This window comes from Fusarium mangiferae, assembly GCF_900044065.1.
Source record: "Fusarium mangiferae strain MRC7560 genome assembly, contig: FMAN_scaffold033, whole genome shotgun sequence".
Taxonomy (NCBI): Eukaryota; Fungi; Ascomycota; class Sordariomycetes; order Hypocreales; family Nectriaceae; genus Fusarium; species Fusarium mangiferae.
In genome coordinates, this window is record NW_024573953.1 from 1 (window position 1) to 15,855 (window position 15,855).

General features: G+C 45.3%; 4 protein-coding genes across 4 annotated transcripts; 3 read left to right on the top strand and 1 right to left on the bottom strand.

The window, feature by feature from the left end:
• Window positions 1-3,354: 3,354 nt before the first annotated feature.
• On the bottom strand, window positions 3,355-4,709 carry FMAN_15438 (uncharacterized protein; the record flags this gene model as incomplete). Its single annotated transcript, XM_041826161.1, has 5 exons — window positions 3,355-3,707; window positions 3,766-3,896; window positions 3,951-4,416; window positions 4,471-4,507; window positions 4,566-4,709. 5 exons carry the CDS (start codon window positions 4,707-4,709, stop codon window positions 3,355-3,357), a joined length of 1,131 nt encoding a protein of 376 aa, XP_041691497.1.
• A 1,492-nt stretch (window positions 4,710-6,201) lies between these two features.
• Window positions 6,202-8,453, top strand: FMAN_15439 (uncharacterized protein; the record flags this gene model as incomplete). Its single annotated transcript, XM_041826162.1, has 6 exons — window positions 6,202-6,300; window positions 6,365-6,469; window positions 6,530-6,585; window positions 6,642-7,117; window positions 7,175-8,079; window positions 8,130-8,453. The coding sequence occupies 6 exons, from the start codon at window positions 6,202-6,204 to the stop codon at window positions 8,451-8,453; spliced, it is 1,965 nt and encodes a 654-aa protein (XP_041691498.1).
• A 1,502-nt stretch (window positions 8,454-9,955) lies between these two features.
• On the top strand, window positions 9,956-10,568 carry FMAN_16273 (uncharacterized protein; the record flags this gene model as incomplete). Its single annotated transcript, XM_041826163.1, has 3 exons — window positions 9,956-10,003; window positions 10,059-10,204; window positions 10,454-10,568. 3 exons carry the CDS (start codon window positions 9,956-9,958, stop codon window positions 10,566-10,568), a joined length of 309 nt encoding a protein of 102 aa, XP_041691499.1.
• Window positions 10,569-13,683: 3,115 nt separating this feature from the next.
• FMAN_15440 (uncharacterized protein) lies at window positions 13,684-14,752 on the top strand (the record flags this gene model as incomplete). The annotated part of the gene is made up of 3 exons (XM_041826164.1): window positions 13,684-14,091; window positions 14,278-14,673; window positions 14,720-14,752. 3 exons carry the CDS (start codon window positions 13,684-13,686, stop codon window positions 14,750-14,752), a joined length of 837 nt encoding a protein of 278 aa, XP_041691500.1.
• Between the last annotated feature and the right edge of the window lie 1,103 nt (window positions 14,753-15,855).

Here is a 15,855-nt window from a genome sequence, read left to right on the forward strand (position 1 = left end):
AAGAAGGGAGAATGGCGGCGATCAACGACGACACGTCTCAAGCGGATGTAAATTGGGAAGCTGAGGGCGCCGATGGCAGAGACGGCGCTGCCGGTTTATATAGCTCACTGAAGAGGCCATGGCAGCTCGAGTATGCCTATTCTGGCTGACAAGGGATGGATTCATGATGGGTGACGACAGGAAACAGAAAACGGACGCGCCGAGGTGCTGAATTTAGACCACCCGTGTTGATGATGAAAGGGGGGAAGAAGGAGGGGGGGCCGAAACTAGACACTGAGACGGGCACATGTCATTCCGGGACGTGTAATGGGGTCCGTGCATGAGCCAGCCCTCGAGGTATATAGTACCTGCCCCGCGACCTCCTGTTGCTGGACTTCCCGCACTGCTCGTGCCTCCTAAAACGGCGACACTTTCCGCCCAAAACGGCGATTCCAGCAGCGCTTTCTCGGTTTAAGGAGTAAAAACTATTATCATACAATAATTATAGTTTTAAAGAAAGAAATTAATTTAAATCTAGTTGATATTTATAGAGTATATGAAGTATTATACTAAATAATTATTAAAGTTATATTATTTAATAGTTAATAGTATATATAAAGCTTATGTTACAATTCGTGCCCGTAACAGCGCTGTGAGGCTTCTACAAGCAGCTGTACACACTACTGTAGTTGCTACAATAGCAGTTATAGCCCAATCTTTTGCCCTGTGGCGTAGTGGTTAGGCATAACCGTTACAGCTTATTAATGTAAAGAAGTTTTACTTATAGTTAGTAAGTTCAGTTTTATTTAATATTAAGTCAATATATATATATATATATCAATAATATATATAAGTTAAATAAAGTTAGTTTAACTTAATTTATCTTTATTATTATATAAATTAAATAGAGTCAGTTTAACTAATCTTATCTCTATAAGTTATGTATAACTATATGTTAAATAGTATGTATTTAACTTACTACAGGGTAATTAGGTATCAACTAGAGGAAAAAGTGATGCACTATTCTCACGTGCGTCAGAATGTGTTGAGTCGTAACAGAAGCTAGCAGTAGCAACTCCACGATTACGAGACTTAGATGAGAGCAGGTTGTTGTTCTCTTCATTCAATCCTAAAGTTTGAGTCAAGTCTCTGATGTTCCGTCACTTAACATAGGATAGTGCCTATGATATGACTATGGAAACGTTATAGTCTTAGCTTCTTTGCATGGTTTGAGCGCTCATCCATAAGCAGGGGGCATGTCTTGGCAGGACAAAACTTGTGACCACGACCTCCATACATAGCTTGACCAAATTTTGAAACGAAACCTAGTTCAAGGACTACGTGTCATAAAGTGGATCGTAATCAATTTGACGTCAAGTGCCGTTACCCAAATACCAATAATCAGGCCAGTGCGGCGACTAGGGTAAGGATAGTCTTAGACGCGGTCACCGAGAGAGCAAATTTGAGTTTCGTATTGAGAAACTTGATCAAAATGTGAACAAAGCTCATGTTTTCCTGAATACAGCCGCTGTCAGTGCTTATTATATTTAAGCTGCCACTGTTCGCCGCGGAATCAATTTTAACCACATACACTCATCTGTACATACACAACGCCATTCACCTACTTCCATCTCACAACTTGGCATTATCCAAATCTTAGTATCCAACTAAGTTTCTCAACACGGTTCGTCATCTTATGCTCGCTTTTTGTATTGTTGAGGCGTTACTAATTCGTTGAGATTAAGACCATGAAGCTCATTGCTATTGTCGCTGGGCTCCTGACCGCTGGCCTTGTTACAGCCGATAGCTCCAAAAACTGTCAGCCTTTCACGTTTACGTCGAAGAAAACTGCCTGCTACAACGACTACGATGGGTGCGTTCTAGGTACTTGCAAAGACAAGTTCGTATTTCTCAAGTGCACTTGCCCGGACTCCCATCCGCATGTCAAGTGTGGTGTGACCTGTTGAGGTGGACTCAGGTGTGAGACTGGGCTTAGGTTCATAACTGAGAGGGGCTAATAAACTCATCAACTTGTTCTAGTTCATCTTTTACAATGCGGCACTGTGATGAGGATAGGAATATACTTGTTGTTTTTGTTTCGAGGTGCAGTTTATATCTTTGTATTGAAGCAGGACGTGCCCTGTCGTTCCTCAACCCTCGCTGCTATCGCACCTAAAGGTTTACTGCGAAAAGTCTCTCAGGAATCCATACGAGCTATATCACAAGCTTACATGGCACTAAATGTTCCACCTGAGCCGACCTTGCCCTTTTCAAATCCTTTGCGTTACACCAGTACCTGGAACCTAAAATATGCGACCAGTTCATTCTCAATTACTCTAATTCTTCATAATGGACTTGAATAACAGGAACCTCATCCTTAAGTCGCCAGTAATGCTATTTATGTGCTATGAGAAATTTGTCTATTCCTGACTGGAGAGGGGCAGAGGGATTTTCACTCTTGGTTATGAGGCTCCACTTTCTAGTGAGACTCAAGGCACAGCGCGACTAGGGGATGAGTCCATTGTTTAAGCCAAGTAAATCTCTTGACAGACCTTGCTGCGCGCTCTCAGTGCCACTCTATTTCACTGCCATGCCATCGGTGCGTTAGGCCATGCCCATGTGCTATGTATAAGTCCTGTTTTAGAGGGTATGTTTGGGGGTATCCAGCAGGCGGCGAAGGTTTTCAGCAAGCAACCAAGGAGAGATGGACGCTTTCGTGAATGAATTATTCGTGAATATGAGAATCGCATTAGTGGCATAGGGAAGGCAACTCTATATCAAGTATATGGCCATGGACCGCGGTGCTAGTTTGCTACTTAATCTACAACCCGAATAACGGTACTGTCGTTGTCGATCTTGACGATAGTACCTTGATTGATATTCATTTGGAGGTCCCATTTTTCCATATCGAATGCTAATGATGTTCAAACCATAACACGAATCGTCCAGAAGCAAATCATCTAAGCAGACCGCTTAGGTAAAAGAAAGATACAGGTCATTCCAAAAGCATCTCCATCAACTAAAATTGGAATCGATGGGGTTGGTTCGCGCCGGTGAAGATAGAGGTGCAAATTCCTTCCTAATGTTCGAAAAGTATACTCTTGACTAGACAGCTGAGTAACTCATCGTTAACATGACTCAATCGGCTGGTTGAAATTCAGTCCAAGAGGCGACGCAGCATAGTCTCGGCAGCGACCGCCTACTTGAACCATTCAGGATCATATGCTTTTGGCTTATAAGAACTTTTATGTATCGACGCACACCGTGTCTGTATTTAAAGAAGAATAACTACAAAAAGGAAACATATCTCAATGGGAAAAGGTGAGCGTGAGAAAGAGAAGAAAGACTAATGTGTTGATCACAATCCTCGCCCCGTCACCTTACAATATGCGCATCTGGCTTGGCATCTTCCACTTCGATCATCATGTCCCTGCGGACGTAGATACCGGTGCAGTGGTACTCATGCGAGCTATTATAGTCGTCTGTCTCACTAGATATGATCGTCTGGGGACCTTCCGTATAGTCTCGAGGCGCCTCTTGCTCGTGGTCTGCGAGGCCGTATGTCGAGCTGGACTCGTCTTCTTCTTTCTTCTTCAGCGTTCGACTGATTGTTTCCAGACGGATATCAACTCGAGCACTTCGGCTGATAGGGTGACTGCTTTGAAAAGAACTGAGAAGCTTGCTGGGGAGAATGACTTTGAAGATCGGCCGTAGCAGAGGAAAACAGGCTGAGCGGTTCAAGTTAGTGGAAACCCCGTTTACTAAATCATCTTATGTGTCACTCACCAGAAACGATCGCGACGTTTATTTCGATGCATCCCCAAGTGTTACACCAAGCAATGTCGTGAGGCATCTGTGTGGTCTTAACGTCGTATTGAATCGACGTGATGATGACAAAAACGGAAGCAACACAAACACTTTGATTATCAGCTGCTGATCTCAAGCATGAAAAAGAAACAAGAGCAACATACATAAAGCCAACGAGAAAAAGAGCGGCAATGGCAAGCTTCTGGCCCAAACGAAGCCGTAGCTTGATCACTTCGATAATGGGCAGGGCTAATATGACAACGTCTAATACGAAGTGCGTTAGGCAAGTGCCAAAGAAAAACTGTGAGTCGTTGATATCACACTTAGCGCCTTCTATAGACTTGTTCCAGTATGCCTGTACTGGAACACATCTGAAGATAACCATGAAGGTGCGTAGGATGAGCCAGCAGACTGTAATGACAACCGTGATCAAGATCGGTGTACGAATAGCGGATAATTGGAAGATTCGCCAGTAAAATAGAAGAACAGATAGCTTGCAGAAACCTATAGCATAAGAATAGGTAAAAGACACCAAAAATTGCATCAATCTCGACCGCATATTGATGACTTCGTATCGGTCAGATCCAACCTCATCAGGTATGTTTCTACCCAAGTACCATGACTCGGCCCCTGAGTAGTCAGTTATTTGATTCATCTGTATAACAGTGTTGTAGGGTTTGTTACAATAGACCATGACACCGCTGTACCCACAGCAGAATAGCTAAAGCTTATCAGTTACTTGTAACATCACCTGCGGATAGAACATCATATTCGCGTACAAATGAGGCTATACAAAAGTAGTCGTCGAGCCACCAGCGCACTTTGGTCATCCGCTTTGCAAAAACTCGTGCTGCGAGCGCCAAAGTGGCGGCAGCCCAGGTGGAAACGACGGCGGTGATAATGTCTGTTGGTAAGCCAGCCATAGTGGGCACGGTGCGGCTCAGCGCTGTTCCAGATCACTGTGAGTGAGATGCAAATCGGATGAAATCTAGAATGAGAATGAAGGTCACCTTGAAGACTGGGAAGGGTGTAAACTTGAACGGTACGGGTTCTTACTACTTCCCTATTGCTTGGAGGAGGTCATGGGGCCCGCTCACTGGACGATAGCCGAGTATGATAAGACAAACACCTCAATTGAAATTCGACATTACTCGCCGCCCTAGTGTGCACCCGACAATCCACGGTGAGACATCCCCTCGTCCGTCTGCGCTTGTCCATAATCTTGGGTTTTGGTAGTCCAATACAGATGATAAGAAAGGAGCGGCTTAGCGCCAGATTCCAGCTCCAATGTCGTTTTGGGTCAACGTGTCTCTTTATTGGCGGTCGGTCCGAACCTTTTCGGTTCATAGATGTGGACCACCGATGCATGCATCACTCGTCTTGCTCATCTCGGACGTCTCGTGAATACGAGAGGGGTAAATACGAAAGGATGGATCCAAGAGCAAATCAAGTATCTGTGGCGTTGTATTACAGGGATGTCTTATCACCCACAGTTCATCTTGTGCATTTTTATTGGTTGCACCACAACAAAGGTCCGTAAGCATTAGGGAGATAGTGGTGAACTCTATTCTATACGATATCTGCTCCTGAATAACGAACGCCACTTCTTATCTCAGTTCGACCTTTCGGGGTTGGAACACCCAACCCGATCTTGGTGCAAGCAACTTGAAGTTCGTAATGACGGCGAAAGGACCGAGTTAAGAGCGGGAGACAGAATGTAGAATCAGGGAACATCCGAAACAGTTCAACTGTTTACTGACGAATGAGATAACACTCAATAGACGGACTAAGCTCCAGTCGCTGGAGGTAGGATGCCCAACCGTTGAAGTATCTGGTCTATCTCCTTTGAAGCATGCATAATATTGAAATGCATGCCGACCCACAATGGTTGAATGACGGCAAGAGTAAGAGTTAGCTCGGTTACACCCACTCTGCTTACCTCAATTGAAAGGTCGTACCACTGATCTTTTTGAGTGATACACAAGACTGAGACCCTCAGAAGAAAAACGAGGACTCTAATTAAGAAAGCTGAGCCATTTTGTACCATGATCTACCATGTTTACCGAATCTACCCTACCGTACAACATGCACACCAATAGTGTTGTCGACAGTTGGATGCCCCATTTGCTTATTAAGCACGCACGGCATCGTTGGCGAGAGTATGGGCTAATGTACAACGATTGCCCGCAAGGGGAGAAGATAAGGCCCTGTTTCAACAATAAGGCGAAGTGGACCAATGTGGGGCGAATGCGTCGAATGATGAACGGGCTTTGTCAGCCAGGCACACTTGCTGATAAGAGCAGCGACAACCAGTTAGGATGATCAAACCCGATCAACTCCTCTAGCGAGAGTATTTTGTTTCTCTCCAGCGGAGCTCATGAGGTCAGGTCTTTTTTCTTAACTTTCCTTGTCCAAATGTCGGGACCATTAATGATACCGCCCCTTGAAAAAAACACTATCGAAGGCACTGACTTCCGTTTTTGCGGTAGACAACACGGACGTCGTGCGTATCTAGTGTGCAGGTTAGGCCCTATGAATCCCATCACTTTTTGGTTGTTACGTATTGACTACGCTTTAGGTGAAGAATGACACGTTGTTCTGGCGAAAAGCCGGCGTGCTCAAGTCGCGTCCGTTTGGAAACGCCGTGCTCTTATCCAGTGATGGCGCCTTTACAGACCGGGACGTGGGTACAATGCAAGGACACAAATTCTAGTAGCACGACACTTATACTGACGACTGCTAGGAGAAAAGACTGGATCTTGCAGAAGGAAAACTCGACCATCTACTAGGAAGCAGCATGTATGTAAAGTACAAGACGGCACGGCTTTTGGGCGCACGCTGACTGCACCTTGCAGGTTCACCCACCCGTCGCCACATCCGACCCCTCAAAATCACTGGCATCAGCAGCAACCATTTGATGTGAGGCTTGAGTGGGCAGCTAACGAGTCGAGTATTTCACACTTGAGCCCTCAGAAACTGCGGGAGCCGGGCTACCTAAACACCCATATCCTCGTCGTACCTGCATCAAGGTATCCAGCGGTGCGGCCTAGCGCGGCCCAGATTTCCATTGGCATTTCGTTCTACTTTGAATACTGCCACAGACAGCCGATTTGGTGCTTTGAACGAGAAGACGTCGGCGACTATGATTCGTTGAATGACGAGCTCGCATGCAGCATCGTAGCTCTCACACTGCGCTTCTCGGACAACCGAGATGGTAAGCCATTGTATAGTAGTAATGCAGGTAGCCTCATCATGCTTAGGATTGCAAGCGAGACGGTGGATATCGCGACGCTCGAAAGTTTGTGTTTACTTTCGTACTCCTCTTTTATTGGTGTGTTATCATCTTTATGCTTAATTCTCATGAGTCACTAGGCTGACACTAATGTAGATGGGAATGCGCTCACTGGCCAGTTTCACCTTGGACTTGCAGTTCAGCTGTGTCGTTCTGCCATGCTGGATGTTGAGTCTGCCCATGGTGTTGAAGATCCCATGCCAGAACGAAAAAGAAGACTATTCTGGAGTCTTCATATCCTCGAGCAATTTTATGGACGACAAGAAGGTCTCTTGCGAATACCAATAGGGATCTGGCGGTCGTCGTTCCTCACCACTCGCGTACAATCGCCGGCTGATGAACATCGAGCAATCAATCTCCCTAAGGATGAACTTGGCTGCCAAAAGTCGTGCGAACTAGGAATCTGGAATTTGAGTATTCACCTTGGCTGGGTGTGGAGCCAGGTTAGGAAGTACATATCCGACTGTGCACATGATATCATTCAGGAGCCCTGGCGGCATGACTCAGCGTACAACAAAGTTCAGGCTGAGCTCATGGAAATCGAAAATAGGATCCCTATATGTCACTGTTACGACACGGTTAGGTTTTTCGAGCGCAAGGTGGGTGATTTGAAAGCTCATCGGGACTATTGGTCACCGTGGCTGAAAGAGCAGTTCACCTACCACGTCATCCTTACCGTTCTCAACCACCCATTACTCTATACTGTTGGGCTTCAGCGTAACCCTAACCTGGCTGTCCCAAATACTTTTTGGAAACGAGCTTCCGAGCTGGCATTGTTCCACTCTACGTGGATCGTTCGTATGATCGATATGGTTATTGACAAGCGAGTGCCGCTGGTGGACCCTTTCGTTGGGCACGCCGCCGCCATTTCTGCGACGGTACATCTGTACTACTGTTGCGCTACTACGCCAGCATTAAGGCACAAGTCTAACACAGACTTTGCTAAGTCTAGAAGGTTTCTAAAAGGCTTTATTTTGACCTCATCTGCTTGCAGAGCATTAGTGAGCATTTTCACTCCCAAGCCGCAAGAGGTTTAGGTAACAATTCCTAGGATCGTGACTTGGATGAAATGACGCGCATCGCTGCCGGATCCGAAACCTTGGCCATAGAAGCCTGGATGCCCTCTAAGATTTATCTTAGCGTTCCTTTGATGTGGCGAATTCTTCGATTCGACGCGGCCGTCAATCTCCACGAAAATCCGGGCGCTGGCTTACTGGACTCAACACTCGTCCCTCGTCCTGCAGAGGATGATCCTTATGATAACTGCGTGCTCGAAATTACCGCCGCTAGCACGCCAGAGATTTCGATCGACGTAGCAAACGGTGGCCAAGTAGCGCTAACACTGTCTTCCTCACATAATTTTGAGACTGCATGATTGAGAATGGCTGATCTGCTAGTGGATACTTTGTGAAGAGTTTTACTTCTTTAAGATGTAGTTTAAACTCTAGCTAATCAATCATTTCATCTCAATCGGTTATGAGCCTGAAAGGCAATGTACGCAAAATTGAGTGTTTCTGTCACTGTTTATGTTCCCCCAATCACCACGACAAGTCCAAAGAATTCATTCTATAAACATATCCACTTACCTGGGGTTATATATTTGGAATTCTTTTTATAGTTCCTGTTTACTAACTAACGACTCTTGTTCAGGAATATCCACGAATGAGCGATTTTAAATTCTTCGTCCGACTTCTAGTCGTTAATTCTAGATTTCTGATAGACTTTCAAACTATGATGGCTGACAACGCAGTTCATGAGCTTGAACCTAGCCCTAGGTCTAGATAGCGTGACTTGACACTCTCCCTCCAAGCCCCGTCGCGTCACGATAATGCTGCTTACATCCCAAGAATGTCAGCTGATAGATATTCATCGGATGATTCGGGCGCTTATATACCGAGACCGCCTAGAGTGGTTTATCAGCGAGTCCAGATCAGACCACTAATCCTGTATTCAGATAATGGAGAGATGCAGTCGATCCGCCCTTACTCGAAGAACGAATCCGACTACCTCGCCAATGAATCCTTTTGGAACGTGCCAATGGTTCTGCCGATCTACTCTGTATTATAGTTCCTATTGTTCCGGAAAACGCGCCATGTCGCTACCCAAAGAGTTACTCTAGGTCGCAGGCGATTCAACCATCATTCCAAAATTAAAGCAATCTAGCCAGTGGCTGACTTGTAAGGTAGAAAGCCAAAACAGCCTCTTCTCAAATCCATTCTACACAACCGCAATGATTGTAGCACACGGGGATGAGACATCGACGGACAAATCGCGGCTTATACAAACGGTCTCGTTGGCCTTGATGATGATTTCCATCTTCTCCGTGCTAATTCGTTCCACTGGGCGCGTCATGTCAGATGCGGGAATGAAATGGTCGAATCTCTTTAAGCTTGATGACCTCTTTTTAATTATATCCACGGTAGTTTCTGTGCCCTATGCCTTATTCACGAATGCACCTACTAAACTACTGGCCACAAGTTCTCATGATCGCACAATCGATTGTAGTGTCACTATTTGGAGCGGCCAATGGACTGGGTAAACCTCATGATGTTACACCTTCGGAGGAGTCTCACGCCCTAGTTAAGTAACCTTCTTCACGCATCGACTCCTTCCATTTCAGCTGACAGGCGACTCTGTCAAAGGCTCAATACGCGTCTGATATTCTTTTCGTCGCCTCGTTGTCCGCATCGAAGCTCTCAGCCATTGCCATGATATGTTCTTTGAAAGATAGGTGCCGAGAGACTCAAACACGCGTGACGATCAGCATCATCTTGACTCTCATTTGGGCGGTTAGCTAGCTAGCTAGTGCTTTATATTTATAGCTAAAGCACATTAAAGTTTGAAATGCTCATCCTAGGGAGGAGCTTCAGCTGTCCAATGCCAGCATTCTGGGATCATATCAACGGCCAGTGCAACAGAAATATTGTACGTATCCTAGTTGAATCAATTTGTGGCAGTATTATCTGATTTTGCTTCATAGGTTATTGCCCTGAGGATTGGCGCTGATGCTTTGCATATTGCCACCGATTTACTCGTCACTGGAGTATTTCTGAGGATCTTCATGTGTCTACAGATGGCTTTGCGCCCTAAACTTGAAGTCGTCGGCATCTTTCTCTGTCGCACCATGTACGTGTGTACTTAAGCCCTGCGTTAATGCCAAGCAAACAGATACGTGCAAGAGGACACGCTAACGGAGAATAGGTCTCTACTCCCATATTTACCATTAAAAGCGCGCGATAGACTCAGGAAACCCCCTATTTGACATCTGGGTCTCAGTAGTTCTGGTTCAGATTATGCAATACGTGGTGCGGGAAATATCAATTCACATAAAACCATTAATGATGTTGTCTACAAGTGACTGACTAATTGTTTTAGTTCGCATATGGAGGCCGTCAATATATTGATGTTCGGTGCCATCGCGAGATCTGCGGACAGGGGAAACCTTGTATTTGCCTCCCCCGGCCAGATCTTGTCCGGCCAGCAGGCTTAGAAGATGAGTGTAGCCCGGTTCCTTCCAAGTTTTCTCCTCCCATTGGACCACGACTTATGAGAGACCTTTTTACTCACCCAGAAGATATAGAACCTGACTCTGAGTTAGTGCTTCGTTAGCTCCCTAAATGGACCTACGGAAACCTACCAACACGACGTATAGAAATAAAGGAAACATGGGACATCTATTACGAAGAGGACTGGGACTGGACAAAGATTTGGTGGATTCTTGGACTTGGATTCTTCCCTCCCAGTCTGTTATTTGGTATTTTCTGGGGGATCTTGAAGAAGGATATACAAGGTGCATTTAGCATAGCGAGTTGGTGGATGACAGGAGCTGTTATTGTGATCGGAATCGTTGGAACTACCACATAACTAGGGTCATACACAGGATCAATTCACTAAGCCGATGAGAGACGTGCCAGTCTTTTGTTAAGTTATTTACAAAAGTGTCCACTCTGACACTTGATCTTTGTTTGGTCATTGCCACATAAGTGACTAGATACCTGAGATGTGACACGCAAAGCATACATATCTTGACTACTCCACTTGATACTGGGCCGTTGTATAATAGTCGAAATAAAGGCACATATCGGCATTATTTGGCGGATAACTTCAGTAGCTTGGTCTAAGCCTTATATGCTACATTGGGAAATAAGATATCTGGACTTTGTGTGTCAGGGACTCGGTGCGATACAGTAAGGTACGGGTTCAGCGTCAGTAAGCCATCATTGTAAATTCACCGAGGATAGCCAAGAATGGACTAAACGTGGCGCATTCACAGTGTACCAGCAGCCCCAATACGATCCATACCCTAGCACTAACAGCACAAACATGCTTGAAAACTCGAGCATCAATGGCCCCGCCTGATGATCAACTCCATTCAGCCCGATTTCCATTTCTGACTATATTTACCTAATGATTACATGTGTATATGCACCCCGTTAACGAACACACAAAATACTCGTTGATTATCATCACAGCTAGTTCGGTATACGATACGGTTGATATAGACCCTCAAATAGAAATGGAGATCAATCAAAACCCTTACTCTTTGGGATCCCCATCTGCGACAACGCCCGACCTTCCTGCGCATAACCTCTCGTAAGGATCTATCTTGCAGCTTTCCTTCTTCCGATTGATGAACGTGCGTGACCGCCAAAGACTGGGCTGGCTCTATAGATACAGTAACTGTTGTAGCGCCTCCCGTGTACAGGCGAGGTAGGCCACGTTCTGCATCGTATTCGGATGCCTTTCTCCAAGCATATGGTGGCGAAGGTCTAGGGTGTTCTGATGAAGCTGAAGGGCTTCATCATATCGGCCCTGATTATGGTATGTCGTCGCGAGATCCGCCATGCTTCTGATCGTATCTAGATGCTTCTCCCCGAGCACCTCTCGTCGGAGTTCACCTCCTCCTTAATTGTACTTTTCTCGGTACCTATTGTTAGTGTTTTCGCACAATCTACCGCGCTACCCTTAAAACCAACCTGCGGCCCCAAATTTTCACACTGAGCCCAGAAATTACCATGGCCTCCGGGCTCACGGCCGGCACAGCAACGCCATATCGCTCAACTTCGACGCCACAAAAGCTTGACGATATCACGGATTTCTTTCCTAATTGTCATGTAATTATTGATAAATTCACTTTTCAATTACATTTACGCCCTGCTTATCTATCTTGTCTTCTTACAAACCACTAAAATAAATCACTTTACGGCTACAAGTCCGGATCGGTTAGTATAAGCTGGTTGTCTAGCATGGTCCTTAGCACATAAGTGCCTGGTATATAGGGACACCTTTACTATTACATACTGAGGGGACTTTGAAAAGACTTCATCATCATTACAAATATATAATATACATATATGTGTAAGTCACTGTGTTGAATTATTATAATGCTACATAAATCACTCTCAATACTGTTACCCCCTTTCCCCCTCCTCCTTCCCCTCCTCCTTGTTTCTCCCTATCTATCAAGTCCTCGAGACATCCATCAAGCTACTGTCCTCCGATGCAGTGGTTGCAGTAAGCGTTGACTCAGTAATCCGTTACATTGTACTGCGGCGCGGCCTTTGGAGCGTCGCAGAACCCGCTTTGACCAGAACGTGTACGCTTGCGGCCGCACTTGAGGGGTTGGCATTGGACAAAGCGTCCACAGAGCCCGTAAAAGTGATACCATCCGCAGTAGCAACGGCCACTGAACACCTTAGACTGTTCTGCTGCCCATCCAATATTCTCAGGCTCAATCCATTGTGCTTGATTAGCCATAATGGATTGTTTTTCAGCTGCTTTAAAATATATGTTTCCTTTGCACTGCGAAAGTTAGCGAACCGCAAGATGCAGCAGAGCTATGAGTATACTAACCCTGGCTCAGTACTAGGCTGAAGTTCAATACGATGATTTTTGTGAATTTCTTTCACAAAATAGGTATCGTAGATCTCAGTACTAGCTCGATATATGTGTTTGGTGTGTATACTGCCGTCCTATCCTTTAGTTAAGATAGTTATCGCCATTATATACTTAGACTTAAAGGATATTGTTGAATATACGCAGGGGTATCACGTGCAAGCAGGGATGCTACTGATTACGCGCCAAAATGGCGACGCCCTCAGGGGCAGATTTGAACATAACATGAATATACCAATTTTACATCAATGAACCGAATACATGTAATGTCTGACAGATATCAGCCCACGTTTCTCTAGCCAATCAAGCAGAGCCCGACCAGGTTCGTTGGCGCGCGGTTATCCTTACTATTATGAGCAGTCTTACTTTGACTTTTCTGTTAGCTCTATAACTTAATTTGTTTAAAATTTAGTTGCTAAGGTAAAAGGGAAAAGGGCTATGCCTAGGCATTATTGCAAAAATCGTAGCCGCGCGGCTGCTAACCCTGTAACGAATCCAGTCACAACTAGAGCACTTTCTGACCACTTTTCACACAGTGCGCCATAATGCCAAATAGGCATAGTAGTGAACTACCATCACTAACCCCGCACTCTTTTCATCTTTACTGATTTCACTCTCCAAGTCATCCTCCTTCTCACTATATAGTTGCATCTGCCTTGCTCCTTTACTATTTAATCTCTGTGCCCAACTTGCCCAAAGAATGCAACAATATGATTGACGACGATTCCAAGTACTTTTCTCTGAGCGGCAGTATCCCTGTTGGTGGTCCCAGCACTTGGCACATTACTGATTGGGATCAGAGACGCGTCGTTTCCGTAACCATGGACGGAGAGCAGGACGACGAAAGCCTCGCTATTGAACATTTCAGCCGCTATAGTGATCAACTACCTCCCGATATTTATAGAATTTATGTATCGCATACCGGTGAGATCATCTCGACATATAACGATCTAAAAGATGATGAGACCTGTTGTATACACTATCCAACCCTTCAAGACATTTGTCTCCCGGAAGGAGTTCAGACAGTGCGGCGAGATCAACTCGAGGAACTCGAGAGGCTTGGTCCCGATGTGGACCTTGTTGCATACCCTCCATGCCTAGACGGATCTGCTAAGAAGGTAAAATCTAGGTTCCTTAGATTATCTCGTGCTGTAATAAAGCTGACTCTTGGGCAGGCTATCTTTAAATACTACTTCTTGTGGCAGTATGCATAAATGTCCTGGAAGGAGATGAATTTGTGGATGCGCCTTCCACGCCATCCAAATATTGTTCCCTTTGACCGGGTGGTCGTTGACGAGCTTAAGGGTCGAGTAGTCGGATTTACCAATGTCTATATGCCTGGCGGTAATCTAGAGGAGAACAGGTCGCGCGTTTTTAAGCTGGAGTGGCTCCGGCAGCTTATAAAGGTCGTGGATGACTTGAACCTCGAATATGGCATCATGCACCAAGACATTGCCCCACGAAACCTGCTGATTGATGAGTCGACAGACTCTATCATGCTCTTTGACTTTAACTTTGCGGCTCGTAGGGATTGCCCTTCACCTGGAGAGGGTGAAGAGTACGTCGAGGACCGGAACGATATTAAAGGCGTTATATTCACCACCTACGAGATTATTACCCAAGACAATAGTCTTAGGAATATACCGCACGAAGATCAGAACGTTAATAACCTTGTATCAAAGTGGGTGAAGCATCCAGAGGTAAAGTTAGACCATCCAGTTGCATCATATCAGCTTATGTTACAAGAGTGGCAAGATCGAAGGGCAGGAGTCTGTTTAGGTGATGTTCCTAGTGCCATTGACTTGCCGGCCATGCCCAAGCCACCGCTGAAGACCATTTGCTTGAAAGATGCACATGGGCAGCCAGTCTATTCGACCGTGGATAATTTTTATGAGAGGCGGCGAGATGCGTGGGCTAAGGGTGATAAGGTCCTAAACTGGCAACGGCCGCCGCAGAGGCTTCTAGATAACGGAGTCCGGGTGCTCTCTAGTGGTGAGATAGTGAACTGCTGAAAATCCCGTGGTTCTATTGATAATTCAGAAGTCATCTTAAGGCTAAATTGTTTAGAATCCTATATGATAGCTTTCAAAAATTCCTCAGCACAGAAGAAGCTAGAAGTGTACTGTGCTTTGGCTGGTAAAAGTGAAAACCTGGTTTCCCTTGGGTGATTCTACCTTACTTACTAACAACTGTTGGTTATAATTTAAACGTTGGTTGTTAGCTTTATAATCCCTGTTATGAACTGGCCTGGTGAGGCATATTTGGTAGCTCGCTGACATAGCCCTTTTCTTTTTTTAAACATTTGGCCTTGGCCTACTAGGCCGCATTACTGCACTGTCAGGCGGATGGCATCATGTTAGATTGCTGTCTTGTATCTTCCCTTCATACGTTGAGTAGGCCAAAATTTTCACGTAACCGCCTGTCTGACATATGGGGAAAGCCTTGGGTTGTGGTGCTAAAGTGCGTCTGAGATAGGATCCATGACGCGGCGAGGCCAGTCCTTTGCCGTCGGCACTTCTTCGTGAGGGCAAGGCAGCTATATACTCGCGCGGCTACACAGCGTCGTGACGGTGCTAAGCGCCTTCAATAAGAAGACCGTCTGGTAATTTTAGTAATGTAGATAGCAGATTTAAGTCCAGAACATAAGGGGTATTTAAAGAGTCCTAATAACAGAAGAAATATTACTTATATTTCTATTAAGTCTAATATTTATTGACTACTCTTGCTTAGCTATAAAAGAAAAACATACTTATTCTTTAGCTTCTGTTAGTTAACTGTCGAAACCCTAGCGAGGCAAACTGAGGATAACATTCTTGTGCCGACTTTGACTCCGCTCCTATCTGGATCTCCATGGGTCAACTACACCCAAAATTTCGCTGTCA